The 24,714-nt window shown below is 47.2% G+C and overlaps 1 protein-coding gene across 5 annotated transcripts in view; it reads left to right on the top strand.

Moving 5' to 3' along the window:
* The window catches only part of GFRA1 (GDNF family receptor alpha 1), a 217,902-nt gene extending 207,198 nt beyond the window's left edge, over positions 1-10,704 (top strand). For all 5 annotated transcript variants that reach the window (XM_047760706.1, XM_047760707.1, XM_047760705.1 and 2 more), the window contains 2 exons: positions 9,331-9,384; positions 10,503-10,704. In XM_047760706.1, coding sequence (XP_047616662.1) covers positions 9,331-9,384; positions 10,503-10,658 — 210 coding nt within the window. In that variant the 3' untranslated portion in view covers positions 10,659-10,704. The remainder of the gene's footprint in view (positions 1-9,330; positions 9,385-10,502) is intronic.
* The last annotated feature ends 14,010 nt before the right edge of the window (positions 10,705-24,714 follow it).

Genomic DNA, 24,714 nt, shown 5'->3' with positions numbered 1-24,714 from the left:
GTATACAACAGAGGAGGCCTGGAGTTCCCATTGTGGCTTAGTGGGTTAAGAACCTGACATAGTGTCCCTGAGGATGTGGGTTCATTTCCTGGCCTCGCTCAGTGGATGAAGGAGCTGGCATTGCCGCAAGGTGTAGCGTAGGTCACAGATGCGGCTGGATCCAGTGTGGCTGTGGCTGTGGCTGTGGTGCAGGCTGCAGCTACAGCTCCAATTGGACCCCTAGCCCGGGAACTTCCATATGCCACAGGTGCAGCCCAAACATAAGAAAAAAAAAAAAGAGGGAGTCCCCCCCTCAGAAAGTCACTGGAGCCCTTGGGGGTGTTCAGTAAAAGCAGGATGACGTTATCATCTTCAGCGGAGGCTCCTCTTAATAGTCATCCTCAGATCATCACCACGACTGGTCCCCTTGATTTGCCTCTATTTTCTGGAATATTTTTCTCTGCCTACTAAAAGCACATGTTTTAAAAGGTTTTGATTTATTTTCTTTTATTGTTTGCTTTTACCTTGTTGCTAGCAGTACCATGAGCACCTCATCGTCTCAACCAGCGAGTGAACAAAAGCCCTGGGTGGGTGCTGTCTCCAGACCTGGTGGTTTATATCAAACCCTAGTTACCACCATCCGTCATAGAGTCATTACAGGGCCGCACTCAGCGGCACATAAATGCACAGGAGGATGAGAGGCTTAATAAATATTATCTGATGGTGATGAGGATGCGTGTCTGATGAGATCGGCTTCATGCACTTCTCATCGGGGACCACAATGAATCTTCTTTGCGGCTCTCTGCACGCTTGCATTTCCAAATGCACATTTTGAGAAAACAAATATGTCCTTTTAGGGCTGTCTCCCCCAGTTACCTCCACACCAGGATCCCTGCATGTTTGCGCTACAAAATGCCTCCCCCACCCCAAACCAAAACATCTTTCACACAGTGTTTGGCATAATCCTATTGTTAATTGGGCATCACGTTCTAAAATGCAGCTCATAATTGCCTCTTGTCTGATTGTTTTACTAATGAAGCAAGTTAACCATGAACGAAAACACACAGTTCTCTGACATGGTGCAGTTGGCAACCTGTGTTTGCCCCAACTTGGGGCAAAGCAAAATAGATGTAAGATGATCCTGCGAAGTTCGGGAAAGGAGAAAGGCCAGCCCCAGTGTCGACTTAGGCTCCCTGCTGCAGACAGTGTCGGCACACAGTGCTACTTGCCATCCTGCCATTAGTGTTAAGTTACAAGCGCGGGGCCGCAGGCATCCTTTTCTGGTGTGCGGGAGACTGACAGGCAAGCCCGAGGGACTGCTTAGCTAATGTTGGCTAATGTTGATATATCTTACAGGACTGTATCGCTTTCATTGCGCTCATTTTTAAATCCAAGGAAACGCAAGCTCATGAGCCAGATCTATTCAATATCACGTTCACAAGCCAAATTAGCTTCAGCTTTTGCATTTTCCCACCCTTGCCTGAATGCAAGAACTCCCCGTATAGGGACCGCAGAGAGACTGAGAGATCATCCGTGGCAGCTTGGGTTTTAAAAGGACTTCCACCCTGAGTGTCACATTTCATTCTCACAACAACTCTGGGAGGTAGGTGGTAGGGTGGGGGTCATTATAACCATAGATGATGGTTGAAAGGGCAGGACTAGGATCTCCCTAACCTGTGTTCTTTTCCTCATGCTAAATCAATCAAGCTGGTACCAGGAACAAATTCTAAATCATAGTAGAAGCTCTCTTAACTGACCCTCATTTCACCAGCTCACCACGAAGCCAGCCTCTCTGGCATTCCCCTGGAGACATCAAATGCTCAAGGCAAGCTGACTGTCCCAAGCTAGTGGGCTCTGTCCTTCTGCTCACCTGGGCCCCTTGCGGTCTCCAGTGGAGATGCAGGCTTTTAAAAGGTTCAGGAGCATTCGTTCTCGAACCTTCGGGTGCTATTATATTTGGTATTTTACTTACATAATTCAGTTAAACATTACAGCAATGATTGAACTAGAAGCACAAAAGAAAGCATAGTTGTTTCAATGAAAACTAAGTTGAATACATTGGAAAAGACAAGTTCCTTTAAAAAAAAAAATGCCTTTGGATTAGGTATGGACCAGACAATTGTAAAAGAAAAATTGTAAAAAGGTAGAAAGATTCTGCATGGAGCTTCCTTGGTGCGTATTAAACAAATGTCGCTCCTGTTTTAAAGAAATGAAAACTGGAAACTGTAGATTGTAAATGATAGGTGTTTATGCAGAACAAAGCTAGAGAATTTTACCCAGCAAACTTTTTAAAAAAAACTTTTTTAGGGGTTCCTGTTGTGGTGTAGCGGAAACGAATCCGACTAGGAGCAATGAAGTTGCGGGTTTGATCCCTGGCCTGGCTCAGTGAGTTAAGGATCTGGCATTGCCATGAGCTGTGTAGGTCGCAGATGTGGCTCGGATCCTGTGTTGCTGTGGCTGTGGTATAGGCCAGCAGCTACAGCTCTGATTGGATCCCTAGGCTGGGAACCTCCATATGCCGCAGGTGTGGCCCTGAAAAGGACACACACAAAAACTTTTTTAAGGAAGTGGCCTTAGTCATGTATCCAAAACTCAGTCAATGGAGGACCTTCAAATTTCAAATTAAAATTTGATACAATACATACAATGGAATATTATACAGCCTTAAAAAGGAAGAAAATCCTGCCACATGCCACAGTGTGAATGAATCTAGAGGACACTAAGTGAAATAATCCAATCTCAGAGGTAAATACTGTGAGATGCTACTCAAATGAGCTATCTAAAATAGTCAAACTCATGGAAGCAAAGAGTGGAATTTCGGTTGCCAGGGGCTGGGGCAGGGGAAAATGAAAAGCTGTTGTTCAGCCAGTGCAGGGGTTCAGTTGCGCAAGATGAATAAGCTCTAAGAGACAGCTGCACCACGTTGTACCTGTTGATAACAGCAGTGCTGCCTATGGTACACGTAAATTTGTTAGGAGAGTGAGCTCGTGTTAAGTATTCTCACTCCAGTGAAAAAAGAAGCTTCCAGACTTAAAAAATCAGATACACATGTGTAATTGTTAAGTACTTTAATGATTTTGCCCTTGCACTTAATTTCTCCATTGACCAATGACCTAGCATCCCAGCCCCCAGCTCTGTCAGGTAAGAAAAGTTTCTACTCCAGACTTGGCTCTAAGCTCAACTTAAATGGCACTGTTAAACTCAGAACACCTCACAGGAACCAGGAATCCAAGACCTTCTAGACTCTGAAACATGAAACCACATCATCTTTGACTATACACGCACACACACACACAGATAGACACACAATCTGGCCTCATTTCAATTCACTGCACTCTGTTGGAGGCCTTGTCTAAACAACCCAACTGGGATCTGAGCCTAGGCTTCCTCGGGGTAAGGAAGCATGACTGGAGGCCTCCAGTTCTTTCCCTACCCCCTTCTTATGACCAGGCTCAACCTGCCTGGAGCCTGCCAGACTAACTAAACTTGGCACCCGCCAGGCCTTCCTGAGCCTGTGCTGAGTGAAACATCTTTATACGGTCTTCTTAGAACTTCAAGTAATGGAAGCCTTCTTGGCTGAGGTCCAGGCAACACGTAGACACAGTGTCTTGGAGGGAGTAGGTAGAAAAGCTGCTCCAGGATTGTCACCACCCCCATCTCACTCGTGTCCTCCTCATAGTCCCTCAGCCCCTCCCCAACCTATGCCAGGGCCCCTTGGGGCTGGCAGAAATCAGTTTAGAAGAAATACCTTCCCAGCCAAGCATAGGCTCTGAAAGACAAACACCCAAGGCCGGGGCCTCAGAGCAGACCTTATTTGTGTGTCCACTTGTTTTATGCAGCGGACTCAACGACACATTATTCAGACCAGCGGTTGCAAGTGGTTGTTACCGAGTTCATAGGAAAAGCAAACCACTGGGAAAGTGAGTTTCAGAATTGACAGTGATGGGGATTTTAGAAAGACTAGCCAGCTGCTTGCGACCAGACCCAGAAATAAAACCTCCCCTGGTTCTCCAGATCCAACAGACAAAATCCGAAAAGCTGAAAGAGTGTAACCCTATAGTGCGCTGGGCATACTGCCATTCCTTAGCGTGGATTCACTAAGCAGGCAACGTCTTTTGCCTGTTTGTGTGTGTGTGTAGAAATCAATTTGGGCAAATATGTGTCAAGTGCACACGTTCTACCCATAAAAGTCTATAACCAGGTGAATCCATTTGATTAAAATGCAGTGTGAAAAATAAAAAAAGTAGTAACTCATTACTCTGCTCGGGTGTCCTTCAAATGAGGTGCACACCCTTCTTACGTTTTGTCTTACGAGAAAATGTAAGATGAGCAGATAGAAATTGAGAAATGGCTCTGAGTCCTGGACTGTTCTGGAAGGAACCCACACAGTGGTTTTCCTTAGCAAAGGTCCAGTTTAAGCTGCAGAACAGACTCGTATGCGGATAAACTGGTATTGACACGTGTGATAGATGCTGCTCGGTACTTAGAGCTGGAGAGCAAAGTTGATTGCATTTTACAGTCTGTGTATTTCTCTGTTTATTGCTTGTATTCTGTCATTAAGCAAACAGGTTCTTAATATAGCAAATCTCTCTAATCAGTAAAGCAAGGGAGAAAAGAACCAGAAGCATCATTAATTATGACCATTTGGCTGTAGCCTGGACAATCTGTTGCTATTGGATTGAGCAACTTCCTCTGGTTTTATTTTCTGGAGGAGAGCAGAAACTGGCTTCTCTTATACATGGAGGAGAGTAGAGAAATGTTCCATGTTCTGCTGGCTGACAGCTCCCTAAAAACTCAAGATTAAACACTGGCTTCTCTACAGAAATGGAGTCCTGGGGTAGCAAAGGCCAGGCTCCAAGTAGGTACACTATTAAGTCTCCAATTCCATAAAGAGAGCAAATGTGCAGCTCCAAAGCCTGATCCAACCCAAGGCTCGGGGAGAGCCCACTGTGGGCAGAAGTCCTGTGCACGCCATGCCTGGTGAGTGGGCTTGACCGAGAGCTATGAACTATGTATGTGCCCGGGCAGTCTGTACAGGAAAGCAGTCTGTACCAGGCAGACTTTCCAAATGCTCATCACAGGAGCAAAAAGCAGGAGAGCCATCCTTCTGACTTCAGGTAACAGAGGTTAACAGAATTGAATGCATTTATTAACCCTCTAGTGCCAGGGTCTGGGGAGGTCTGGCCTGCAATTACAGTGCTGTGGAAATTCTATTTACGTGATGTGCCTGGAGTTGGGGTTTACTGCCAGTGACAGTTTTAGAATATTGCTGAAGGAACAGGGCTTATGGAGAGTCTAAAGCACAGATTCTCTGGTTTTCCAGAATGACAGCAAAGCTACTGGTTTGGGGACGGGTTTCTCCAGCATCCTATTCACTTTCTCAAGACGAAAACCTGGTGATACTGTTTTGGTGGTGGTGTTGCCCCCATCTTGGAGCCAGGCAGCTTTCCCCATAACCACATAAACTGAATTAGCTGCTAGGAAATCCTCTTTCATAAAAGAGCTTAAATAATTCATTTTCCAACATGCTGTAACAATGGTTAAAATTGACTTTTAGAAAAATTGAAATCCATTCTCTTCTTTATCTTTCTTTCTTGTTAAAGAGATATGATATTTTAAAGCCATAAACTATCAAGTTTGGTGTAGAGATAGGTCCCGGCTGGCCAAGCTCTATGTTGGGCACCTGCCTATCCTGTTAATGAGCTGGGCTGCAGGGCTTGAGACAGGACTTGATCTGCTATTATATCCCTGATATATACCCATTTAGGACTTAGCAATAAATAGTGCTCTTCTAGATGCTAACTTACCTTGTAGCTTGCAAGGTCTCAGAAGGGTTTGTTCGTTTTTTTTTTTTAAATTTTTCTGGGACTGTCCCAATTTTCATCAACTGAAGCAATGTTTAAATATGTAAATACTCTTTGCAATAGTTGAAAGTGGGGGCGCCCTGTAATTTTATCTGTTTGCATATATCATACTTGACTAGCAAGACAGTGAGAACTTAGCAATGTTTTTAAAATTCTCAAGATAAAAGTCTTTAAAAATGTAGAGGAGTTCCCTGGTGGCACAGTGGGTTAAGGATCTGGTGTTGTCCCTGCTGTCGCTAGGGTCGCTGCTGAGACATAGGTTCAATTCCTGGCCCAGAAACGTCCCCATCCCACAGGCAATGCCAAAAAGAAAAGAAAAAATAAAAAAATAAAGGAAACAGCAAGCTGCTCAGGCTTCTGCAAGGCACTTTAAGAGCCAGATTTTCTTACGTGGACTCTGGATCTACATAGGTAGATATCTCATCCTTGATGGTCCCTGGAGGGGCTGGGGGGAGTTGGTTCAGACTGAATACAGGACTTATAAGTGTGCAACCAGATAGACATACATGGGTCTAAAGTCCCAGGCTCTGCCCCGCCATCTGCAACTTATAAACTCTTAGAGGCACTGGACACCCAGTTGATGCCATTCAGTCCAAGCAGCAGAGCCACTGGCCCTCATCTTGTAATACGCACCCAGGTTTGGTGTGGGATTTTAAAAGCTCTCATTGTCTACTAGCGACCCTTTGATTCTTTTACTCAGGTGCCACCTGCCATTGCCACAACTAGTGACATCTGCTCCCCACCTTCCAATCACACTCACAGATTGGAACCGTATTATGGTTCGGGTGGGACGCTGGGCCTCTGCTCTGCCTCTGTAGTCATGAGGGTTTCCCAGCTCGCCAGACCTTTGCCTGGGAAGCAGTGTGAATACGCTACGTCAGCAGTGTAATTTAGAGGCTAGTGTGCATGGACTGCTGAGCCTCTGGAGTGCTAAGTGCTTCTGTGGGCAGGAAAGGTGTTTGACAGGAGAGAAGGTGTTTTTCTCGGAGCATTTGCAGAGGCCTGGTGACGCCTGGTTACTTTCACTCAGCATTTCATCCAGTCACGCCAACCAGAATGGTTCTCAAGACCAGATGAGCCTGGAGCTGCTGCCTCCAGCTTTAGTGAAGCCAGTAGGGCTACAGGGAGACAAGGCCAGAGGTGGGCCATTTGCTTTAGAAAGAGACAAAGAAGATGCTCGCTTTGGGGGAAGAAGAGCCCAGAGCGTTCACAGACTTGGAGCTGGTCTCGGTGTATTTTCCTGTGTCACCCCAGCCATTCTCAGACGGAAGGCAAGAGCCTGGGAGCTTAGACCCAGACATGTCTACCTGGTTGTACGCCGATAATCCTGTTCACAGTTGAACGCTTAGTGACCAGTGAGGACCAGAAATCTACCTACGCAGAGGCAGAGGCCACTTAAGAAAGTCTCTTAAGATAGAGACCTTTTCTATCCCATTCATGGAAGCCCTTTGTGATTGTATAATAGACAGCGTTTTACCACTACCTCAGCAGGTGCCTGAAGTCACCATGTCGGGTTGTAGCTAGTGAGTCTCTCAGATGGTGTAGACGATGAGTAAAAACCACTGCCCCCTGAGCCTTTAGACCTCTTAGAGGGCACCGTGGCCTAGGACACGGAGACGCAGCTTAGCTGTGACCACAGCACGGAAGCAACCTGAAGGCATAAAGTGTCCCAGACTAAAAGTCGGGCTGCCTTCGCTGCTCATTTTAGTGAACTTCTTAGTTATGCAAAGGCCCTCAGCCAGGGTTCATGTCTTTTGTCAATTATGGCCTAGAAAAGACAAGACAGAATGTGATGTTTGTTCGGGGGGCCATTTTGGTGTCTGGGCACAATTCCAATCTTGAACAGAAATGAAACATGGAAAGTTCTCCATGTTATCCTCTGCAGGTAGCAATCCAGATCTGCTATTAATAGAGATCAAAGGTGGGCTTTTACGTAGGGCTCAATTCTTCTTCTGATTTGCCCTCTGATGTTCTTCTCCGTAACATTTAGTGACCTTTGAACAGCCCGGGGATGCTTTTCTTGATGTCTGTTTAAAGGTTTCTATTTCATATTCACAGCTGGCATATGCAAATATGGTAAAGATTATGATGCCTCCCAAGTAGCATTATGGTCAATCAATTGCCCTGTGGGTGAACATGCTATCATTTCAGCCTAGCATGTCTTCAACAAGTTGCAAAAGTCGCAGCCACAGGCAACCTGCCAGCACTTTCCTACAGAGCCGGCTGCCCAAATACTCCTAGATTCAGGTGTGGCGCTTCACAGGGTCCTCCTGTTGGCAGGTGAACTCTCTTTCACTGCTCAAGGGCTCCTATTTTCCTGGCGGCGGGTATGGGAGGGATCCTCGGTGTGGGTTTTGGAGCCAGGTGGAACATGAAGAGTCAGAAGCATGGCAGGATTGCCCGGGAGAAATGCTGGAAAGCCAGAAAAAGTACGTTTCCATTGGGGAGCTTCAGAGACCTGTTAATCCTGTCTCTACAATTAGATCACCGTGTGACCTTGGATGAGTCATTTAACTTCTCTGCCCTCTAATTTGTCTTCCTTTACAAAAACAAGAGAGCTGTACCAGGTCACCAGCAGTTTTTATTGTAATTTTTGGAGCCGTGGAACTTTTCCTCCAGCTCAGTTCTCAGATAGAAATCCAGTGGAGACTTGTTCCATTTGCAAGAAATGGGGAGCTCAAAGTTCTCACAGTTCAGGCACTTGGAATTGCTCTGCAAGCAGTTCTAAGATTGGTGGATCTGGGATCTGTAATGCCCTTCATGATTCCTGGAGGGGACCGACCTGAAAGAGTCCCTACCCTGTGCCTTAGCCCTCAAGCGTTGAGTGGTTTACCCACTAGAGGACACATCCAGGGGACCACAGAGCCAGGGGACCACATCCTTTTTGTCATATCACTGCATGTCCAGCACTGGGAAATACCTAGGTAAGTGTGGATTGGAACAACTCATAAACAAATGAACACACAAGCTTCAGAAAGACCTGTGTCTATAATACTAGTACATGGGGGTTTGTATTGCAACATTTTTACCTAGAAGGCACTTCCTAAACATTTTAATATTTGGAAATACAAAGCAGTTCAAAATGTAAAGGATTTCGAAACTTTTTCTGTTGTAACTCAGTTTCGTACTGCCCCTACCAGCCATTGCAGTGGCTTTGAAATGGGGTGGGTTGGAACTGAGATGTACTGTGTAAATACACCAAATTTTGAAAACTTGGTATGAAAATAAAAGGACATAAGTATCTCATTAATCACTTTTTATATTGATTACATGTTGGAGTGGTAATATATTGGGTTAAAGAAAATGTTACTAAAACATTCTCCACCTGTTACCTCACTACTTATGCGATGATTAGAAAATTTTAAATTACATATGGGCTCACAGATTCCTATCAGTGGCATTGCCCTGAGCAGTTGATTAAGGAATCTTCTGTAATGACTCTTCCATATGAGTGAGCATGTATGTGTGTGTTTTTGTCTCTTCCCAGGCGCAGAAGCTGAAATCCAATATGTCGGGCAGTACACACCTCTGTCTCTCTGATGTAAGTTGTCTCTTTCTGAGTCTCCCTGCATTTGTAGAAATGGTGCCTTTGGGACCCTGGAACAGGCTATGATGTAAAGGGCTCAAAGACAGCAAGGTTTCAGGTCCAGAAAACCTCTAAGGTACAGCCTTTGGATCCTAATGCACAAAAGGAGACCCAAAGGTAGGCTCTGGGATCCTCGGCTCAGAGCCAGACCAGCTGTAAAAGTCTTGTCCCAGTGCCATGAGGATCTCCCATGATCACAGTCATGTAAATTCATCAGGCACAGAGAAGATACAAAGCGGCTCTGGCTACTTACAAAGTGTCCTCTGTACTGTTCCTTTGACCTCCACAGCCACGTAGAAGTGGCCAAGGCAGACCACCTTACCCCCCGCCCCCAATTTACAAGTGAGTGGGTGGGTGATTCTGTCACCATCATAGCTCATGGTGGTGGGACATGGCATTGCGGGACTGAGTGGGTATGGGGATGAAGGAATAAGTCTTAGGAGAAGACAGCTGCGCTGCCTGGGAGTTCAGAAGCCAGGGCTCTGGTTGGGACTCTGACCAACAAGCAGGGCAAAGTCCTTCATCTGTAAAGTCTTGGGTTGAACCAGCCGATGGAGAAAGGGCCCAGCCTGCTCTGCCAGTCTCCAGGGCCATTTGTGACCCCTCTGCATGAACCCATACTTGCCTGGGCGTTTTCTGAGACAGTCCTTCCTGCCCTCCTTCATGATGGGGAGAGAGGCGAGCATCCCTCCTCAGTCCGTGGTACCCAGAAGGAGAATGGTTCCATGTTGCACAGCTGCTGGGAGGCTGTGCGAGTGGGAGTGAAGAGTGGCAGAGACGTGTAGGCTCCCATCTCTCCCCCCAAATGGGTTTTAATAATCCATAATGGAAGTGGGAAGTAAGCATTGGCCAGACAGTCTATCCAAATATTCAGCTCTCACCTAGATTCATGATTCCTTATCAAATTGCACGTCATCGAATTGAAGTCTCAGGGGTAAAATCTTGGGTCAGCTTTGGTGAGCGGTATAGCTTGTTGGGGGGTGGGGGTAGGAGAGAGAAAGAGTGCGGTTACAAAGTTCTGTAACAAAACAAACACCTGCAGTGGGTGATAATGAAAACATTCTTTCTTTCAGCGTGATTACGAAAAGGATGGTCTTGCTGGTGCTTCCAGCCACATAACCACAAAATCAGCGGCTGCTCCTCGAAGCTGCGGTCTGAGCCCACTGCTGGTCCTGGTGGTAACTGGCCTGTCCACCCTATTGTCTTTATCTTTGGCAGAAACATCGTAGCTGCATTTAAAAAAACAGTATGGACATGTAAAAAGACAAAAACCAAGTTATCTGTTTCCTGTCCTCTTGTATATCTGAAATGCCAGTTTTAGGAGCTCAGTTGAGACACTGCTAAAACAGTTTCATCCAACTGGAACTTTTTTCTTTTTCTTTCTTTCTTTCTTTCTTCTTTCTTTCTTTCTTTCTTTCTTTCTTTCTTTCTTTCTTTCTTTCTTTCTTTCTTTCTTTCTTTCTTTCTTTCTCTTTCTGTTTTTTTAAAGAAAGCTTCTTGTGATCCTTAGGGCTTATATGGGATCCCCAGTGCAGTGCTACCTTCCAACCTCAAAAGGCTTGGGGGGCAGGCTATATTGTAAAGGGACCCTTTGGTTAATTTGGCTGTAAAGCAACTTGGGGCCATGTTTTGCAAAATGAGGATGAGAATGTTAACAGTTGAACTCTGGCCTTGGCTCGCTAGGGAGTATTTGTAAAGAATCTGCTCTCTCTCATGGAATAGCTTTCATTTCTGATGACATCACTACAGCTGTCCGCGGATGCCAAGCTTTTTGGGTCACAAAGCCAAGATTCTCATCAAGACCATCTTGATGGCCTTTGTGCAAACAAGCTTGTGCCCGTGTTCACCTTTATGGACATGCACTTTCCGCCCTCATGTTCACGTTCTGTAAACGGTTCTGCACCCTCCTCCACGACAAAAACACCCATCCCATCCAAAAGCCGTGTCTGTCTTCGGGTCAAAGTGGAGAAGGAGACTGGGTGGGAGACGTCGCAGAACCCTGATCCTCCCGACACATTCTGCGAAGCCTTCCCTGAGTGAGAAGCCCTGAAACTAACGAGACCCAAGCAGAGCTGAAGCATCGTTCTAATACCTTTATGAAGTTATATGTAGAGAAGAAATTTTACTATGAAATGAGTTCAACTATTGGCTTTCTATATTTTGGAAGTAATGATATTGTCTTCATTTTTTTTTTTTACTGGTGGTTTAATACAGAATACATAGAGCTTGTGTTCCTCTAAGTAGTGTTAGCTCCGATATTAACTTGACAAATACAAGCAGACTCTGACGAGCCCCGTGCTTTAGCAGAAAGCTTTGCATCACGTTACCGTGGACAGGCAGGAGGAAACAGAGCCACCAAGCGTTGTCTTTTATCATTTCTTGAAACGTGAGGGCACAGATGTGTGCGGAAATGTTCTCTGAGGTCTCATGGCACCCTTGCCAGTTGACACGAACTGGTACCTTGGTTTTCATGTTACCTGACAGAGGCAGCTTTGGAACAGGCATGGGACATGTGGCCCTCTCTTCTGAAGCAGATCCGTGCCAGGGTACATGGCCCTTTTCTTGTCTTGATGCCCAACTGTGCTGGACTGACTGCTATGTAGAGCGGTTTGGTCTGAAGGTCATCGGGAATCTGCTTGCTCCGTGTCCTGTGTCCTCCATGACAGGCTGGGATGACTCTGCAAGAAAAGAAGAAGGTTGGCGGACCCAGGGGTTGCTGTCTGGTCTGTGGAGAGGAGTTGGCTGGCACGGAGACACAGAGCAAGACGCTGGGTACAAGGCAACTGGCTTGATAACTGCACGTCATCGTTCATTGTTCTCTTCCTTAGACAAATAGACCCGAAAGTGGGTTCTTGAAGTAGAAGTCTGGTCGAAATGATGAGATTCAGAGAATCTAAGGATCGGGTGCTAGTAGCCATGATTCTTTGAAACTGAATAAAGGTGAGGAGATTCCACCTTAAGAGACAGTTCAAAGCAGTAGCTTTTTCCCCACGTCCGGAGAGAGGATGGAGGAGGAAATCCACCAGGCTCATTTCACCCCGATTCCCTTTTTGCTCACGGATGTTTGCCTTGTAAGGATTAATCAACTTACTAGGGTGGGAAGTCCATGAAAGCCAAGGTGAAGGCATAGTCCTTTAGCTCTATGGGTGTTCGAAGTACATTTATATCCAAATGTTAATAAACATAAATGTCTAATACTAAGTACCGAGTTTTTTCACTTTGAAATGTTTTTAAGGGAAATTCATCGAACACATTCCATTGGTGAGAGGTTCGTAGGGACTCTTACTTTGACTCAACACATTAAACGTGTGGAAATGCTTGGAATTCCAGTCATCTATGAAAGCATATCTCTTACAGAGCGTATTTTGTTTTTGATTAAGGTATCTCTGTGTATCTACATGGGTCTAATCACGGATAGGTCTGATTCTATGTAATCCACTGTAGCAAGCTATTGATTACTTCTGCAGCTCTAATTAGCTTCAGATGACCAAAGAGGAAATGGGAGTTCTCAGAGCTTAGCAAGGGGAGCCTTCAGTGAAGAACGAACATATGCATGGGCAGCACATAAATTAAGTTTTGAACAGCCTCGTTTTTCACTGACGGGATCTCATTCTTCTTCAGAGAGAGATGCGTATGAGATTACCAGGTCATCAGTTTGAAAACAAATTCTTGATTAAATAACCCAGGGAGAAGGATATGCCATGACAGCTTGTTAGAGCGATTCTTAGACCGTCATGCCAGGCAAGTGTTTCTGCCATTTGGGGTGGTCACAGTGTAACGTGGTGGCCTGGAAACCCTGTCATTTGCCCCAGCCCTGAAGGGGGCAAGTGACTTCAGTCTTTCTCCTCTGGCTGTTCTGAAAGCAAAAATGGTTCACCACGTCCTGTCCCTTTGGGCCCTGCATTGCAGGTGCCACCTAAATCTAAGGGCTGTCTGCTGAGGTTTGGGCCTCTTGTGGAAATCATCTCATTGAAGTTGACTTTGACAAAACAAGAACAGTAACGGAGGTCCATGGAGACCATGGCTCCCAGATCAAGTCTAGCCGCGCCCGATTCATTTCAGAGGGAAAAAAAAAAAAAAGGCAAGATGGCCAAACTGATTAGAAGCACATTGAGTCCACTTTAACGTTGATTATCTTTGACCCAGAGGTGGTTGCGTCGCTTTTTAATAGAGCACAGGAAGGAAGAAGGGCACAAGAAAGAGAGGGAATTCAGAAGGCCACCTGAATAGTTATTTTTCCTTGATTTCTTTTTCAAGCCTCTAGTAGAAAAAGCCTAAGTTGAGGATGACGTAGGTTATTTTTCATCAAGGACAGCAAACTCTATCCAAAGTGTGGTAGGAATGTGGTTTCCATTAGGAAAAAAAAAAAAAATTAACAAGCTTTTATCCTGTAGTTAAAAAATGTTTTAGAAGCTGTGTCTTCCAGCTCATCAAATACAGGACAAGGCTCCTCCAGAGCCTTTGATCGGGTCTGTATGAAGACTGTTGCCCTCTCGCACGTGCACCAAGGATGGGCCTTCTCCAGCTGCATCCCCATTTCCCACCTGCCGCTTTGGACTCTAAATCAGACACTCCCCAACACCCCATCTGCTGAGCCAGGAAAGGGGGAGAGCGGAAGCCTTTCTCAATCAGTGTTAAGTGCTTGGGAAAAGAGATGTAAGAGCCGTGGGAGTTTATATAATTAGCAAATTCTTTTCTTAGAATCCAGCAAAAGATGTATCTCTGTTGTTATTATTTACAAAACAGTGGCCTCGGAGGAGCTGTCTCTTGGAAAATAAGTTTTCATTCATGTAGTCAAGACATGCACGACTTATTTGAGTCAATAAACTGTGGGCCAGAAAAGGATGGCTTAAATGAGTGCACATTTGCTCATTCTCTTTCAACGCTGTTCTCCATCTCTCGGATTCCTCCCCCCGTGATCTTTGTTGCTTCTGCTCTTTGATTAAACAGATGAGACCACGTGAGACCCATGGTTTCAAAAGAGACTCAAAAGCAATGACAACACACACGAGTGACTTAGCAATGGCCCGAACATGGTGTGGGCCCACGAGCCTGTCTGCACTGACCTTGGGGAGTTTGAATCAAAATCAGGGTTCCACAGGAGGCCACGGGCCACTGGTGAATGGACCGCGTGGTCTGATCCAAATAGGAACCTTGTTCCAACGAAACAGCCAGAGGTCTTTGAATTAGACCCCAGTGCCTTTGTAGGAAGCAAGCCAGAGCTACTATCTGGAGGACAGAGGAAGGAATTTCTTTTTAGAGATTCTCAAACCACAAAACAGCTGGGAATTTGGTTAGATACCCTTGGAAGCTGTGTTCTACTCTCATCCCTAAGATAAGCATCTTGTGTGTAGCTCTGATACTCGACTTTGACACAGCCTTTATTCTCTAGTGACCATTTGTTTGAAGCCTGTTGTCTGGAATTCTTCAAGATGACTATGCCTTTGCAATACATCCTCATTGCAGAGGCCTTAAATCTGTGCGGTTGGCCACTGCCTCCATCCTGGGATGTATTCAGCAGGACATTTCCTTTCGCAAGGATCATTATCTTAAGATATTGGCGGAGTCCCTTCTCTTTCATAGTGATGATTGATAACCCCAGTCCCCACCCTTGCTTCTTGTTGCCCAAGTATTTTTCAGAGTTCTTACTCGTCAATTCTTTATCTGAAGCATTCTAAATTTAAGTCCTACCCAAATTAATTCTTGTTCTGTCTGATGCCCGTTGTGCATGTAACCCTGGCTGTTTGAAGGCGGAGAAGTCTCTCCGCAGAGCCAGGCGATCTGAGGGTGATGCTAATCCAGGAGTAGAAAGTTCATCCCTCCGGCCCTCCCCCGAGCTGCCTCTTCTTAGCTTGGGGATTGTCTTGTCTGCTGCATCCTCGCCAGGCATCCCTTTGTTGTTCTCAGTGCTCTCTGACGAGCTTCCCCTCCCTTCCGGAGACAGCCTGGGTTGTTCAGCGGGAGGCACCACCTGCACTTCTGATGGTTCTGAGACCCAGCCCAGAGGGGTGGGGAAGGCACGCAAGCCCTGCTTCAATAAACTGCCTGCAGAGAACCGCAGCCTGATAACAGTCATCGAAGTCCCAGCCCCCTGAGGTCTCCAGGCTCATTTGACCAGCGCAGCTGCGACTTCGGCTGTCTGCCTCTGGCAGGTGCCAATATCAGCATCCTGTCCCGCTGCCACGGGGAGTTTATTTTCGCTCAAGGGCAGCTGCCAAACCCAGCACCCGCATCAATGGAAGGTTTTCTCTGATTTTCTTCTCTTTATCCCAGGTCCAGCTTTCTTACCCATCCCTCATTTTCCACTTTGTTGGAAGTGCCAAGAGACTGGGTGGAGACCTTCGGCCCCTTCCTTCTTTATAACATCTCTTCTCGCTCATCCTAGCAGCTTCCCTGGCAGAAAGCATGACCCATAGTAGGAAGTTAAACAATGCTGTGTGAATGAAAAACTCTAGGGCGTGGAAGAGCTTCATTCGGTCATCCAGGAGCAGGTGGCCCATTTGCACCAACTTGTGGCGCTTCAGCATCAGTGCTAAAGGTATCCCTCTGAGATTATTGAGGGGACCTGGGAGAAGGGGTTTTTAAAAAGTGTTAGAAGCAAAGCAGCTTTCAATCTGTCTGCTGTGTTCCCCGCCAAGAAATGAAAAACTAGTATTTGTTCCCAGGAAGAGCTAAGCCTGTCCAGCCAGGCCCAGCAGGCTCACGACATCCACCAGAAAGGATGAGACCCCAAATGGGGTGGCCTTTGGGGGGGAATTAGCCAGTGAGTCTGATGGTATTTTAATCTGCCTCAAGTGCAGGATGCTGGCAAGAAAAATGGACCACTCCACCAGTCCCTGACCAAGCCTCTCGAAGCATCAGCAGCTCAGGCGCTTAACACTTCAGCAGGTTTATGAAACATCTACTGTACTTGAACGAACCATCATTTGGGGCTGAAGCTCTGGCACGAGTAACTTGAGAATAGAGGGCCTTCTGACCATAGCTTAGGGGGACAACTGGCTTTTCCAGACTGGCAGAATCCTTCCCTTTGATTTCCTTTGGAAAATCTATTTATTCTCTCCCTAAATAGTTGCAGAAGCTGTTTTTCAGACTCCTTCGCTAAGAGGTAAGTCCAGGTCCATGTGCATACACCACCCCCACACACACATCCAGCCCACCCATCACAAAGCAGGCAGGTATACCCACCCTCCGCCTGTGCCCAAAAGGCCACTACGGAGAACCAAGGAGGGTCACCCCTTTGAGCCTCAGAGGCCATGAGCATGGCCAGGTCTATGAGCCAGTGGGATGTCGGAGCTGTCAGGTACCAGCCATGGTGCTAGTGGGCCTAGGAGACACCTTTGCAGTTCACCAGGCACATCACGGATCTGAGAACCAGAGTAAACGGGAATGAGGGACTGGAACACGCAGTGGAGGCCCCCGGTGTAGGAAACGCAGGGCTGTTGGAAGTCGGTGACATCCTCTCATCTGTCACGGGGTTGGTGGGGCGTCTGCAGAGACCCAGGTGAAGGCACTCAGCTTTCTTGGCACAGTGACACTTAAGGTGCCATCGTTAAAGCCGCCCTCGCCCCCCCGCCCCCGTGTCACAACTGCTGCAGGGCGGTTAAGATCCAGCGTTATCTTCCTGGCATGCAAAGTGTGCTTGATCTGGAATTGGGTTTTTCATTTTTTAGCTTTAGCTGAAGGCATTTCTGAAATGTGAGGAAGTGAGGGGGGCACAGGGGAAGAGAATGGCAAGGGTAGAACCACATCACTGATCACCCTGCCTTCTCTGGCTGTGGTCTTAGCGTAATCAGACATTTCTGATGTGCTTTTCTGGATTCAGAAAAAGCTGGTTGTCCTCAGAGGGTTGAAGAAGGGGTTTCAGAAACCTGAAATCCTGGGTCTTATACTTCTCCTAATTATCTGTCTTTTCTTTTTCTCTCCCTTCTCTCCCCCACGGGAGGTAGGGAAACACTTTTTTACCAGAGTTGGCTTTAAAGAGGTTTCTCATCCTCTGTGCATTTTCCCTTGATATTGAAATTATTTTCTCTTGTTTAATCCAGAGCCTGCTGAGAAGCTCTGTGAGCGGTAGGAAGTGAGATGGGTTTGCTTTATTTTTTGGATGGTGTTGCATTTTTACGCTTAACCCGAGGGTGCGTCTCAGTTATGCTCACTCTGTTTCATACAAGTTAATGGTGGAGGTGGAAGAGAGTCAGGATTCTGGGTTTTAGGATCGGTTTAGCATTCTGTCCTGGGAGAGGGGTTCAGACACCCAGCCTCGTCAAAGCTGGGGTGAAGGGTAGAGCGAGGGCCACTTAAGCCCCCAATTAGGGGAGGGCACATATAAGCAGCTCTCCTTCCGGTTGCCACTTTATATCGTGTGTTTCCTGAGTTTCCATGTGTATATTTCATCGTCTTGTGTATCTGCTTCCTGAGGGGTCTGGAACATTCTCCTGGAGTCCCTCCCACATGGCTTCCTCACACAGCTGTTTGCAACATGCTTTATCGCCGTCACCCACAGGACACCATCTCTACGCAGAAGTATACATTTTGCTCTTTGGACTTTGAAAGTAGTTTTTTGACGATTAGACTTTCTGTTAGCATATTGCTCAAGCATTACAGAATGTATGTACCTAGTCCCCTCAACCATCTCCTCCGCCCCGGGATGTTCTAATAAAAGTTGTTTTCTTTTTCTAAAAAAAAAAAAAAAAAGTATTCTGGTGTCCTTTTATCTTAATTCATTGGAGAGTGAGATTGAAATCTACAAACATATCCCCAGTGTGGAGATAGAGAAGGCATCTGGTCCTGTGCATTGTAGGGTGTTTAGCAGCATCCCTGGTTGCCAGGAGCAACCTCTCCCCTCCTCCAAAGACACTGTCATATCCCCAGGAGCAGGAGGCAGCGCAGTCCCCCTTGTTGAAGCCCCGGTTTTGGACCCAACCTAACAGCTTGTATGTGCAGAACCAAAAGGAACCAGGTTCTAGTGGAGAACCATGCCTGCTACTCAGTTCCTATCTCGAACGTGCAGTTTGACATCTAAGACAGGGTTGGTGGGTTCTCTAGTTACTATCATATACGTATGGAATTATTTGTATAAATTTACAGAGCGTAAATATTTTGATAAAAAGTAAAGACAAAGTGGGCCATTTTTTTATTCCCAGCATCTAGTTCAGTGCCTGGCAAGGAAGAATCATTTTATATCACATGAGGCCACATTTTATCTTTCTTTAAATTGTTTTATTTTTATGCCTGCACCCACCGTATATAGAAGTTCCCAGGTTAGAGATCAAATCAGAGCTACAGCTGCTGGCCTACACCACAGCCACTGTAAGGTCAGATCCGATGCTAGTCTCCTACCCCTACAGCTCATGGCATCTCCAGATCTTTAACTCACTGAGCAAGGCCAGGGATCAAACCCACATCCTCATGAATCCTATTCGGGTTCGTTAACCACTGAGCCACAAAGGGAACACCCTAGATTTTATCTTTTTATTTTATATTTTCTGTAACTGTGGCTCCTCAAAATGTGACGCCCCCATTTCCCTGGGGAAGTTCTCATTTCTGGCACATTATCCTCACCGGGATTTTTTTAAGGCAAAATATTGAAATCTAAATCATGGTAATTAACTTCCCCATTGCTGTTTGCTTCAGTTTGAAAATTGCAGTCCACTCAACACCAAGAAGACCATGCTGTTTGTAGGACAGAAGCCTGTGTTCCACGTGAGATTCTGCAGAACATTTTTATTCTTGGTGATTTTTCATTCAGCTGGGTTTTCCTACTCCCTTGCTTTCTGGGCTGCTTTCAAATGACCGAGCTTAGGATGATTTTTGCCAGACTCCACAGTTTGGATACAGGGTGCCTGAGCCTCTGGAGCTGGGCCTGCTGTTTTAAAAGGTCTAACAAAACCCTAAATCCCAACATCTCACCTGGCTCTGGGCTGCTCGGGGCAGCCTGTGCAGCAATTTCCAAGCTCAGGTTCAGGAAAATAAACCTCCCTGTGCCAGCAGCAGGGGGCTGGTCCCTAGGGAATGGAGGGACTCTGAGATCCCTGAATCACCAAACAGAAATGGGGAGGGAGCAGCACGCTGGGGATCTGGAGTTTCCTCCCTCAGCCTCTTAGTATTCTAATCATCTCCTGAATATAACCAACCCCCACCCCCAGCCAGCAGGTGATAGAAATTTTAGGAGCTAGAACAAGAAATGACTAATAAAACTCTGAGAGAAATGCCAAGAAAGTGAATAAAAACGGTGACAGAAACAAGATACGAGACCACTTGTGTTTGGTGATATAAATAAAGCATAAATAAAAACACCATGATGTGAAAGATAAGAGCTGGAACATCCATAAAAGTCACACAAACCGGCAGTGCCAGCTGCATGGATGGGTTCTATCCTTGTGAAGCTTTCTCCCATCCAGGCTGGTAGACAAAGCTTCAAAGGTTAGGTGAGCGTTTGGCCTGCGAAATCCTTGGGTGGGTACTTAAAAAGGGACGGTCTACTGTTTGACAGTAGGGAACATAATTTAAAATCCACATTCCCTTTGAGACAACCACTCCACTGCAAGGAATTTACCCTGCATTCATTCTTACGCAGATCCATGCAAAGGATTTTTTTTTTTCCATCGCAGAATAATTTGCAAGAGCACAGCACTTGAAACAACTTGAAAGTCCATCAGCAGTGAACTGGTGAAAGGATTCGTGGTGCATCAAGATGAGGAAATACTATGCGACTATTTTCAAAAGTAGAAGTACATCCATTGAAATGGAAAGTGGTCTATGGTGTATTGTGTGAAAAGATTACAGACAGAACAGTGAAAAACATAGTCCTACTTGTATATATTAAAAAAAAAAAAACCAAAAAAACCACATAGATATGGAGATCCCACTGTGGCTCAGTGGGTTAAGAACCCGACTAGAGCCCATAAGGATGCAGGTTTGAACCCTGGCCTCACTCAGTGGGTTAAGGATCCGGTGTTGCCACAAGCTGGAGCATAGGTCAAAGACTGGCTCCAATCCAGCATTGCCGTGAGCTATGGTGTAGGCTGGCAGCTGCAGCTCCTATTCAACCCCTAGCCTGGGAACTTCCATATGCCGCTGGTGCAGCCCTGAAAAGAAAAAGAAATAGATCGATGATATATGTAGATAGACGACACATAGATGATATATAAGATAGATGGTAGATATAGATGATAGATGGCTAGATAAATAATGAATAGATGGATGGATGGATAGATGTTACCTAGATACACGATTTTTCCCTGTCTATGTGTTATTTTTACCACTTTTTTTTTTTAAAGAATGAAAAGTAAAGAAGCTGAGCTGTGCAAGGGCTGGAACCCAGCTCAGGTTTTGGCCCCTGCCCTTGGGACGAAAGAGGCAGATGAATCCCTGGCTCAGAGCAAGCCCAGAACTGGAGTTTCCTACTGAATCCAGCAGAGCCCTGCCAGAGCCCAAGTCGCCGTGAGCGTCTGCCCCACAGAACCTCTTTAGCGATTAATTGCAGCAATTTGGGGAAGAGGCCCCACACGGGCGCTGTGTACACTGCATGCATAAGGATTTTAAAATAATTCCTCACTCTGTGGTTGGTGACACAGGGTGAGTCGTTTCAACACAGGGCCCGCCCAACCCAAGGGAGGCTGAGTCAGCTCTTTTGGTGACAGGAGTGTCAAGGGTTAGCCCCCCTCTGTGGACAGTGCCTTCAGAAAGCTCATGACACTAACAGCCTGGTAATAAGAGCTGATGGTGACTGGGTGCTTGCCACGTGCCCCCAGCACCAAGATGAATGGGCCCTGTGCACATGATCTCATTTCAGTCCTCCAAGCAACCCAGGAGAATCAATCCAATTTTGTAACGAAAGAGATTGAGATTCAGAGAGGGCAAGCAACTGATGCAAAGTCACACAGCCAAGGGAGGCAGCGTGGGACTCGAATTCAGTTTTTTGAGGCCAGTGTCCATTTAAACTCTTCTCTGCCTTCCAGCCTCATCGGGAAAGTCTCCTGGCTTCTGTGTAGGAAAGCGCCCAGATCCACGCACATCCCCACTTCATTTCCCTCCACCCACACTTGGGGCCCTGTCGAGAGCGCGCAAGCTGGCATATTGCTGCATGCATTTGTCTTCAAAAGATAATTACTTTACCTCCCTCGCCTTAAGGAAAAAGAAGAGCAGATTAAAACAGAAATGTGACAAGCCATCTGAGCGCCAGGGCCACTCCCCTGAGAGTCACACTTCCATCTCGGTCCCTCACTCTAGACATGAAACCAATTAAAGTAGTTGCAACATACACAGTTAACACCAAGTGACAAAAAGCCTGCCTAGCTGTTTTAAAGATCTAATTTGCTCACAGACTGTGCCCAGAAAAACATGGCTGGTCTGTTACCATCAGTGCAGCTTTGGAAGCGCTTAATCCAGCTCCAACTTTGAGGGGCACCCAGTCACTCTTCTTGGTTCTCATTCCTGGCTGTCACTCCTGGGCCTCCTGAAACTTCAGTACAACGACCATGACCCCAGAAAACAGGAGGACTTAGCCACTGGGCTGGTGGTGAGGGCAGGGAGTAGCCCCCTGGCAGGGGGGCTGGCTCCAGGGAATCATTTAGTTCTTCGGACCCATCTCGTCCTAAATGCTGACGGCTTCCCCTTCTGCCCCACAACTGGAAAATGTGATTGATGATCAGCTTTTGCTGAGCACGTCTGAGGACTCTCTAGTCGTAGTAGTAGTAGTATTCCACTGAGCTTTTCAAGGCAGTTTTGGAGTTTATTCAGTATTCTTTGAATAACCCGTCTATAATTTAGGGATGGCCAACTCCAGCTCTTTAGCGCCAGTCCACTAGCTGATCTTGCTCTGTGCTGTTCACTTGCTCGAACCCTCAGCCATGGGGGACCCACACATGGAACAGAGGCAGGGGATAGTGACTGCCTTGCTGGGATGGTGGCAACCTCACTAAAATGCTTCAAGGTTGTACAGGTGGGGTGGTTGGGGTGACGAGGGTGGTGGTGGTGCTGCTGCCCTCTGGTGGACCGGTTACCTCTAGGCACCGAGGAGCTGGCCTTGCCCCGCCCTGCAGGGACCCCCCCCCCCCCCGCCCCGCCCCCGCAATCAGCATCACCTCACCCTCAGAGATAAGAACTCACACAAAACCAGCCCAGCCCGGCTTGCTCAGGGGCCACTCGGGACCTCCAGATCGGACACAACCCCGCTCCCGGCACCCCCTCTCCAGCACTGAATCCATTTCTAGCTGTGGTGCCTGCTTGCTCCTCGCCTCTTCACAGTTCCGGGAGGAGACCTGTGTTTCCCCTGCATCCTTTCTTCACCGAGTGCTTACTCTTGGAAGTAACACTGATCACTGCTTTGGACCTTCCCAGCAGCAGCACAAGACAGGGGCTGCTGTCTCAATTTTGCCCATGAGGAAAGTGACTCAGGGGTAAGGTAACTCCCCAAAACCTTGTAGGTCTCCGGGGGTTGGGAGTGGGTGGGGATGGGGGCTCAAATCCAGGCACCTTAACTCATGGGTCTGCCTTGTAACCTGGGGGTTATCCTGCAACTGCCTGGCTCCAGAAGAGGCTTCTGGCAAATCACATCATTTTTCAAACTGCAGAGGGATTAGACCTTGAAGGAAACCTGAGGTTTTAAATGGGTAATCCTCCTGTAATGTGAAAAACCAATGTATGTGTTTGGATTATTTTTTTCTTAATTTGGGATTTACTGACAGTGAAACAGAACTATCCTTTAGGCAATGAATGAAATGGTGACATTTTCACGAGTTCTGACTCCAAGCTTTGCCAGTGTATGTTCGCAAGCAGCTCCCCTGCCCGGGAAGGCTCAGTCTCTGTTCCTTTGCTGCTCTGTCCCCTTTGAAGAGCTCTGTTCATTGCTTAGCTTCAGTTGCCACCTGGAGTGATGACTCAAGGCTGCCGTCTATGTGCCGGACTCAAATTCAAGTACGTCCCCCCTCCCTGGGAAGAACCAGCCCCCTCTTCGAATCAGCCTGCCCACAAGGGAGGTCCTCATCCCTCAACCCCCCGCCCCCCAGCCTGCTGGCTTAACGTGTGTCAGTGCCTACACTGTGCCCAGCATCCTTCTCAGCAGGGGGGTGGAGGGAGGATAGGAGAGGACTCGCCTTTCTTCTCATTGTGCTCACACGGTCGTGGGAGGAGCCTTTACGAGGGCACGCAAGTGAAATGTGACGCTGGCCAGTGCTCTCGGTCTCCTCATCTGTAAAATAAGGATGGTCATGGCACGTATGTCACCAGGTGATTCGTGAGCTAATTCAAGCAAGGTGCTTGTGGTGTGGGTACAGAGTCAAGCACTAAATACTCATAAAGCGTTACTGCTGTGAGAGAAATAGGGCGCTGTGATGAAAAGCACTGGGAAGTGGCTTTAGTCTGGGGGACCAGAGGACGGCTGTTTGAGGAGGTGTCCTCAGATGTAAAGCCTAAATGTTAAGAAGTCACCGGAAGTGGGGAAAGAGCCATCCAGGCAGGGGAACAGCGGTGTCGAGGCTCAGAGGTGGGAATGAATGTGGGGCGTTAAAGAAAGAAAAATCAGTCCAGCAAGGCCAGTGCAGAGGGACCAGGAAGCGAGGTGGTGAGGCTTGGAAGGGGTAGGGGCCCCTGGACCCAGGACAGGTCAGCACGCTGTAGGCAAGTGGGCTCGCACACCCACGTAACCAGCACAGGGGCAGAGAGAACAAGGGGATAGGGTACAAGGGCCCCGGGCAAGAGAGGGTGGGGCAGATCCGGGGGGGGGACGAGAGGAGCAGAAGGATTTGGGAGGTAGAACTGATGGGGCTGGAGGCTTGGAGGTGAAAGGATAGCTCCCAGGGTGGGCTCAAGCTGTCAGGTGAACAGCGGCCTCTTTGCAGAGGACACACGAGGGAGCCAAGCTTCCTGGCAGGTGGAGAGGAAGAGATGCAAACATCCCTTGTTCCCCACCTGTGACCCCGTCCATCTCCAGCACTCTCAGTGTCTGTTTCCAAATCAACAGGGCTTTGCCTTCCTTCCCATTCCTGCTGCCTCCCTCCGCTTCACCCTGCCCCAGCCCTGAGGGGAGGGCTCTCACCTGCCTTCAGCCTCCATTTTCTCCTAAACTCTATTGTCACCAGGCTCTGACTCCACCCGTCTCCCAACTCTCTCTCCTCCTTTCCCTTTGCACCTACTAATCAGACCTACTCCCTGCCTTCCATCCATCTGCCTCCGTGTTCACCCACGGCTGCCTCTTATAACATCCTGCAGCTCCCCCAGGAAGCTTTCCAAGGCTTTCCAGTTTACAAGGAGTTCTTCATCTTTGGGGAGCCCAGCTCACTCACACCC

This window comes from Phacochoerus africanus, chromosome 15, assembly GCF_016906955.1.
Source record: "Phacochoerus africanus isolate WHEZ1 chromosome 15, ROS_Pafr_v1, whole genome shotgun sequence".
Lineage (NCBI taxonomy): Eukaryota > Metazoa > Chordata > Mammalia > Artiodactyla > Suidae > Phacochoerus > Phacochoerus africanus.
This window is presented reverse-complemented; position numbering and strand designations above follow the sequence as displayed.